The sequence below is a fragment of the Aulostomus chinensis genome, chromosome 7 (assembly GCF_037954235.1).
Source record: "Aulostomus chinensis isolate RoL2024-O1b breed Wild chromosome 7, RoL_Achi_v1.0, whole genome shotgun sequence".
NCBI lineage: Eukaryota > Metazoa > Chordata > Actinopteri > Syngnathiformes > Aulostomidae > Aulostomus > Aulostomus chinensis.
The window spans coordinates 6,679,109-6,687,500 of NC_141326.1; the positions used below are offsets into that span (position 1 = coordinate 6,679,109).

General features: G+C 40.3%; 1 protein-coding gene across 2 annotated transcripts; it reads right to left on the reverse strand.

Moving 5' to 3' along the window:
• Positions 1-352: 352 nt before the first annotated feature.
• On the reverse strand, positions 353-7,986 carry gal (galanin/GMAP prepropeptide). 2 transcript variants are annotated; one of them, XM_086207687.1, is made up of 7 exons: positions 7,929-7,986; positions 7,701-7,781; positions 6,615-6,669; positions 5,665-5,736; positions 1,576-1,662; positions 1,320-1,391; positions 353-611 (listed from the first exon to the last, which is right to left on the reverse strand). In XM_086207687.1, exons 2-7 carry the CDS (start codon positions 7,779-7,781, stop codon positions 550-552), a joined length of 429 nt encoding a protein of 142 aa, XP_086063813.1. In that variant the 5' UTR covers positions 7,929-7,986; the 3' UTR covers positions 353-549. The 2 variants fall into 2 exon arrangements, with proteins under 2 accessions (XP_086063813.1, XP_086063814.1); XM_086207688.1 differs by lacking the exon at positions 5,665-5,736.
• Positions 7,987-8,392: the final 406 nt, after the last annotated feature.

The window sequence follows — 8,392 nt, forward strand, 5'->3', positions numbered from 1 at the left end:
AATCAATCTTTTAATAAAACTCTTCCATTCCTAAATAGTCAGGTAATAAAGAGCCCTGATTTCACCAGGCTGCATGCACTGGCAGTATTCAATAGTTGCAGTTCCTGACTGTAGCAGGTAAAACCTCGATGAGGCTAGTTTTGTGTGCAGTGATATTCATTGTGATCAAAGAGAACAAACCAAATCTCAATGTGAATATAGAACCATTTGGGTTTTTTTTACTCAATTTTTTAAAATCAGATTATAGCATATAAGAGTATTAGAGTGTGGAAGGCTCTAAACAGAGGTCCCTATAAGAACCACCTACAGTCAATGAACCCTCACCTCATGTCTCATTGATTGTTGATATGGTTTTATTTACACAAGAGCAGAAAGATGTCATCTTATTTTGTATTTGTTTGGGTTACAATAAGATATTTGGTACAAGGGCTAAACCAGTGCTACATTATAAATGGAGCAACAGTAAAGTAACATTTAGGGCAGCTAGAGCCCAGACAGGACAATCATAGCCTGGGGAGAGGGATGTGACGTATTGAGAGGCAAAACACATTAGGGATTGACCAGTTCATCTGATGTCACAGAGGAAGGCAGGCTGTCCAAGGCTCCCATCTCTGTAGGTATACACACACACACACACACACACACATACACACACACACACACAAACACACACACACACAGTTTCAGGCTCAGACCACAGACAGAATTGGTTATGTCAAACAATCCTTTTGCTATTATATTTACATCCGAATTTAGAGTTAATGAATCAAATTCAAAGAATCAACAACAAATCATTAATAAACTGTGAAAGATATTCTGCATTTCAGTATCCAGCTTCTAAAATGGCGCCAGTCTAAAGAAATGTTTCCCATGTGGTGCAACTGGAGCAGAAGTTGTAGGAACCACTCAAAACATAATCTGAAGGGAACAACCTCTCAGTAATGTCAATTTTTCAAAGCACTTTGGGAAAGTCCCAAATTAATGCCCTGCAAATAAGAGGTTGTACATTTTGGACTACAGAAAATGGAGAGAAAAATTTTGCATATTCAGAAACTCCTGTCTGTATTGATTAGAGGCCACACAGTTTTGTTTTGGTGCTGTACTATCTGTCTATACTGTCTTAATGCAGCTGAAGTTGCTGCATGGGTTGTTCTACTGAGTGGACTGGAAGATCCCTATTCAGACAGGTAAGGTTGCTTACTGTGTTGGTTCAAGTGTGGACAATAATTACATGATATTAGCGTCATACAAATTTTGTATGTGTGCTTTGTGTGTTAAGCCTGTCATGAATTTAAAACATAAAACATAAGCTGCTGTACCTTTAAGTTTGAGGTACGACAGGAAGTCAATGACAGTGTGGATGATGTCTTCATCTGCTATTCTTTGGGTGCCTGTTTAGGAAAAGTACACAGTAAAATCAACAGGTGAAGCTTGACAAAAGGTCTTGAGATAACAAGCAGCATATGAAAAGATGTATTCCAAGAAGACACAAAATCTTGCTTGAGGTATTAAGGAATGGTTTCAAAAATGTTGAGGAATTCTGATTCGAAATATAGCCATGAAACATACGTAGACCTGTTCTGAAGTCATCCTCTCGTCCCATGTCTCTCTTGCCAGCCAGACCCGTCTTGTCTCCAAGTGTCCTGTGTCCATCTATGCCATCTGGACAGTGAGAAGTGATCACAGTCCATCCAGTCATACAAACAGAAAATGTCAAGAGCATGTCATACCACTGGGTGCATCCTTTTCAACTTCCAAGAAAGCAATTTCATGGTGAATGTATATCTAAATGGTGGTTGTTGAACAGCCTGGAGCTGTCCATGGCAGTTTGTTTGTCACTGTTAGGTTCCTTTTCCAAACTTGTACAGACCACCTGCAGGGCTTGGCTCATGGAATTGCAAGTAAAAAAAAAAAAAGGAGGGAAGACATTTAACCAGCAGAGGAGACAAAACTTCACATTAGAAGTATAGGCAGCAGATTTTGCACACACACGCACACACAAGCACACGCACACACACACACATACATTAACATACACACATTAACATACACACAAATGGAAATCATGATGATTTAACAAAGTGATATGCTCAGCCATAACAATAGATGTATGCATTTAGAGTGTGTATTCCATGGAAATTTGATGGAACAGTGGTGAAGTGGTTAGCACTGTCGCCTCACAGCAAGAAGGTTCTGGGTTTGAGCCTAGGCTGGACCACGTGGTCTTTCTGTGTGGAGTTGCATGTTCTTCCTGTCCCTGCATGGGTTCTCTCTGGGTACAAAGAGGGGTCTAGGCTAATCCATCCAATTTCTTCCGCTTATTCCTGTTAAGGGTCACGGGGTGGCTGGAGCCTATCCCAGCAGCTACGGGCAAGAGGCAGGGTTCACCCTGGACAGATGGCCAGTCTATTGCAGGGCCAACATATATAGACAGACAACCATTGACACTCACATTCATACCTATGGTCAATTTAGAGCATCCAATTAGCCTTGTCTCTAATTGCATGTCTTTGGATGGTGGGAAGAAGCCGGAGTACCCAGAAACACGCAGGCACGGGGAGAACATTCAAACTCCACACAGAAAGATCCCGTGCCCGAGTTGGGACTTGAACCCTGAACCTCCTTGCTCTGAAGCGACAGTGCTAGCCACTGCACTACCGTGCTGGGCTCTAGGCTAATCGGACACTCTAAATTGGCCGTAGGTGTGGCTGTGAGAGCGAATGGTTGTCTGTCTATATGCATTGGTCCTGCGATGGACTGGCCACCTGTCCAGGGTGTACCCCACCTCTCCCCCGAAAGCTGCTGGGATAGGCTCCAGCCCCGTGATTCTTCACAGGATAAGCAGTAGAAAATGGATGGATGGATTCCATGGAATTTTCAGTGGTCTACATTTCAGTCATGACAGTAGTGGCAGGTGTTTCATTTGTTTACTTCATATCTAGTAAATACACAACTGTGAGACAACTGGCATGTATTTGGCTACAGCCGATGCTGTTGTCCTTTTGTTTCCTTTAACGCCACAGAATAAGGTATTCTTCATCATAAAAAATGAAACATTAAGTTAATTTTTTTTTTTTTTTACCTCAACAGATACAATTTGGCAGTCTACCAGTGAATCAGGGCATCCGTAAAGGCTCTCTGGATCAGTTATGGAATAAACCAAAACTGTAGCTTCAAGTCAAAGTTTAGGATGGGAGGAGTCTCAATGATGTGTTCAGACAGAAAGCCAGGTGCAAGTGCAATTACATATGAAGAAAATACAAGGAAATATTCCAAGGCAACATGAATAACACGCAAATATGATTCAAACTGTTTCATATTTGTGTGAACTGAAAAAGTTCAATTAAGTCAGGAATTTGCCCAACATTGTACCACACTGATATTGAATCAGAAATGATTGTTGGCTTTTTATCTTGCAGGGAAATCAGAAAAAGCTTTGTAGAAGTCACTGATAGTACAACTTGCCTTCCCCTTCATTGATATAATACATGTACATACAGTAATCAGCAATCAACCTGGACACACTGTCTTCTATGACTTTTCATGCTTTAGTTTTTTCATCCCCACTGAAGTTCACCACTTTACTCCCGAGGGTTGGAATTCTGAGAGCTTATTTCACGCATATGTAATTCCTCTTGAACTACAGAACCACTTGAACAGCTGACCTCTGCACATATTTTTGCTTGCATTTGCGTTTGTGTGTGTGTTTGTGTGTGAATTCTAATAGGAAATAACAAGGCAGCAGTTAGGTAGTTCCAATATTTTCATAAATGTAATGGAATAAATTACTTAAATAAATAACAAATCAATTGTATAAGTCATTTAGATGAATAAAGGAGCAAGTATAGTACCTGTTACTGCTTCAAAAAGAGTATTTCAGCAGAGGAAACCTGCTGAAAGTGAAGGATTATTATCTGAGCATCTGCACTCATATCAATTTAAAACCAGAGCTTGTGGGGATTGCAGGGACATGGCTACAGAAAAGTGGAGTCATCTCTGAGCTGATTAACCATGCTGCTTTACATTCATAAATATATAAATATGAAAAACTTTGAGACAGAGCTGGTACACATGTTCAACAGTGCGCTGGTGCGCACATGAGTGATGGTGCAATGCTAATATCAGGCTGCTTAAGGGCTCAATAGTGCACTGAACATGGTGTTATTGAAGATTTAGGTGTGTACAGTGGTGCTGCTGGATCTCCTCCACCATTTACTGATGCATACAAGCACTGCCACTTGCCCATAAGATGATCTAATAATTATCTATCAATGATGAGTGATTATCATATATATGTTGAACAGATACTTTGATTTCAATTTCAAATGCACACTGTGACTTTCTTTTATTTCATTTTTCTGGTTGTCAGTAAACTAGTTGCTTCAGTTGATATAGTGGTGTGAAGATTTCAATCTCCCAGTCAGACAGATCAGACAGATTCCTCTTCTTGGTCAGATTATGTTTCCTCATGTCTTAAACCCAAGGGGTGAGGCTTCCAAAACAAAAATACATTAGGGCGTGATATTTAATTAGGATTTTTTTTTTTTTTTTTAGGGTCAATGAAATATTCTTTTCTGAGTAAACCTAAGAAGTAACATCAACTTGGGACATTAGGTTCTGGTGCAGTTGAATACTTTCTGAACATTGGTTCTGTCCACCTAAGTGGTGGACTCTGCACCTACATCCCTTCCTAGACTGGTAAAATAGAAAACTATAAAATTCAGCAGCATATTATATACATATACATGTAGCATATACATATTAGATAAATGGGACTAGAACAACTGAAATGCAATCATATGTCATGTTGTTTACAGGGATAAATGATCCCCAGGTCCTAATGGGGGTGAATCAAAACAAAATTACTTCATTAAATTGGAAGCACATGTCTTGTGTGAGGAGTCACCACTGTCATCACCAATATGGAGCCTGCAATTAATTAATTTGTCATCAGAATGCTTGGAATGTTCAAAATAAAGGTTTGTGAATAGGTAAGGAACCTTTTCCCTTTCAGCCTGAAAACTCCTTTTTGTTCCCTCACTCTGTGTCCTCTACCTGAGGTCATACCTAGGAAGAAGGGCTGACAGAGTTGACATAATCATGAAAAAAAATATATGATTTATTGAATTTTTGCACGTCAGCTGGTGTCTGTTTGAGAGGGCAGGGCATGTTTCAATTGACACTATTGAAACATGGCCATGGTCAAATATGCATATGAAATGGGCAGTTATACCTCCCACTCTGTAATGCAAAAGTAAGAATGTGAGAGGCGTTAATAGCCACAGCAAATCAATCAAGTAAATCAATTTAACATGGGTACAATGGATTCCACTAATTAAGCCAATACCAATTGTGGTAATACAATGGACAAACATGTGAATGTTCCTTATTAGGAGTAGTAGGAGGTTTGTTCTTTTGTGTTTATATTGCATGAATGCAGCATTGGCTCACTATGTCTTACTCAACAGACATGAAATCAGCATGATGTTTTCTTTGCTCAAAGCTCACATAGAAATGTAGTGTTGGGATGCTTAAGCACAGACAGCAGTATGATGACAGACATTTGCCTTAAGTTACACAAGCAAACTAAAATGCAGGATGTTCAACAGAGCAATTCCTGGCCTGACACCAAGGCCCTGCAGAGGCCGTATCTTTCTATCTTACATTGAGTGACCAGTTCGTCTCTGCCTCTGGCACTGGGTGAATCCTTTATCTGAATTAGGTGATCAATACGACCTGAAACACAGGATGAGGCAGGAGCAACCTTTACCTGGGCTTCACTCTCTCACACACACACACACACACACACACGCACACGCACACACACACGCACACGCACACGCACACACACACACACGCACACACTCACACACACGCAGACACACGAGAACATACAGTACATGCACACACGCAGGCATCTGTATATTGTTTTCACTTCATAAATCCTGAAGGCTGTAGGAGACCATTTTTCTAACAAACCGAATTAGACAAAATTGATCAGTGCAGTATGGATTCACAGAAAATCATCATCCATTTTTAAGGGCAGGTTTACATGGTAACAATCAAGCAATAAAGTTCTGAATCTGAGTCAAACACATTACATACACTTCAATTCAAAACCCACATCTTGTGTGGATGTCTAAACTCTTTGTTCAGCTTTCATGGCTACAACTTCACTCAAAACAGGAGACCAGCAATTCCAGATAAATACTAATACTTCTAATATTTAGTCTATTGCAAATCGACAACTATCTATCTATCTGATCCGTCTATCTATATATTTTTTTTCTGTCCTTGTCTTTACTCCACCCCTGCTGCTCTGAGGAGCACTGTAAACTACCACATGCTTCCTCTGTCAATTGTGGAGTAGTACACCACATTTTTCCACCTGCCAGTGAGGAGTTTCACGAGAAGGACATTGCAAATGGGAGGGTCAATGCCAATGCTTCATCCAAGATTACACAGGAATGTTTTATACCTTTTTTCAAGCAAATGTGACGTTGAAAAATACAGTTTGCTGTTTCAAACCATGTTCCTTTCAGTCATGTGTGAGCTGAATAGTGTCGTATAACAGCGTAATGTTCAGTGTGTGTGTGTGCTCTGTCAGTACTTACGGGGACCTAAAAGGTAGCCAGCACTATTGAGAGTCCAGCCTCGCTTCTCCTTTCCCTGCAGGATCAAGAAACAAAAGCATCATGACTCGCAGTTTCACTGTCCAATGCTCAAGCTGTCAAGTTGCGATTCTGATATCTACATTGTAAGCTCCAGCCCCCTGCGACCCTTAATGGATAAGTGGTATAGAAAATGGATGGATGGATGGATGGATATCTGCAATGGGGTCACTTCTTGACACTTGTTAACACCCTGATTCTATCCAAGAACCCATTTCATTCTTTGGTCAATACTGTAAAAAAAAAAAAAAATCATTCAAAGAAAACATCCATCCATTTTCTATACCGCTTAGCCATTTAGGGTCGGGGGGGGGGGGGTTACACCCTGGACAAATTGCCAGTCCATTGCAGGGCCAACATATATAGACAATCAACCATTCACACTCACAGCCACACCTACAGTCAATTTAGAGTCGCCGATTAACCTAACCATGTCTTTAGACTGTGCGATGAATTCGGAGTATCCGGTAAAATCCAATGCAGGCACAGGGAGAACATACAAACTCCACACAGAAATGCCCCAGGCTCAAACCTGGAACCTTCCTGCTGTGAAGGTACAGTGCTAACCACTGCACCACTGTGCCTCCATAAAACCCAACCATCAAATGAATTGATTGTTTTCATAAAAAACAGACAATGCAATCTCCACTTGAAAAAGCCTCTGTTCAGCTTAAAAATGTCTGTTATAGCTCCCTGTCACACTTGGCCATTCTCTTCTTGACAGAGCTCATTTTTAGTTTTCAATTCAGTTTTGTTGTCAAATAAAGTACTTTATCTCAAAACTGAAACACTATACGAACAAGCAAATAATTTTTGTATTCAGTAGACTACAAACTTCACAATGATCAGTTCAATTGCACGTAGATTTATATTGTATTATTATATCATATGATGATATATATATGTTAGAGGTAAATTTTAGATTTATATTTAGAATGCAGCACTGCAGATCTCTTGAATGTTGAAGAATAATAATAAAATCAAATAAATTTATAATAATAAGAATAATGTATAAGTAATACATCTTACCGCAATCACCAACCCTACAGTCTCAGAGAGAGTTGTGCAAAAGATGAGTGACAAGCAAAAAACCCAAAAGCACCCCTGCATCTAAGAAGAAAAGAAACACAGTGAGTATAAACACATATTTTATAGTGAGAACGAATGCCAGTAGCTAGTATGGACCAGCTGTCCTCTCACTGATTTGAAGTTCGCTCCAGCATTTAGAAAGAGCGCTGGTTGCCAGTGGCAGCTTACCTTTAACAGGACTTCCCCACGCCGTCTGCAGCTCTCTGAAGTCAGCAGCACAAGTTGCTCACTGCACAACACAAACGAGTTCGTGGGAAATGGGCTCCGTCCACCTTATATTGACATCCAGCTGCAGCCCTCCGCTGTCAGCCCGCGTCAGCAGCCTCACGCAGACAAGATGGGTAGGTCACGAGCCTCATGAAATTCAATCAGATCATATAATGCCTGCATCACATTGGTCTTTGTCCCCCTCGGATACATGGGATTGAATTTTAAGGGGGAAATGATTTTCCAGGAGATTTGAACATTAAAGACGGATGGAAATCACGCATCTTTATTATGGTGACCCGAGGAGACGCCGACAAAGAGAAGGACAAAGAATAGTCTGACAGCTCATTACATAATGATCTGGCAAAACTGCATATATGATGTATCTTCATTTTAAATGAGTGCTAATTGAGAAACTGACAGAT

Bases quoted from the DNA above. Each gene is read 5' to 3' on its own strand.
- gal (XM_086207687.1), bottom strand. From the start codon at position 7,781: ATGCAGGGGTGCTTTTGGGTTTTTTGCTTGTCACTCATCTTTTGCACA. The intron at 6,670-7,700 runs GTAAGATGTATT...TTGATCCTGCAG, and splicing joins CTGTAGGGTTGGTGATTGCG to GGAAAGGAGAAGCGAGGCTG. The intron at 1,392-1,575 runs GTCTACGTATGT...TTTCCTAAACAG, and splicing joins AGAGGATGACTTCAGAACAG to GCACCCAAAGAATAGCAGAT.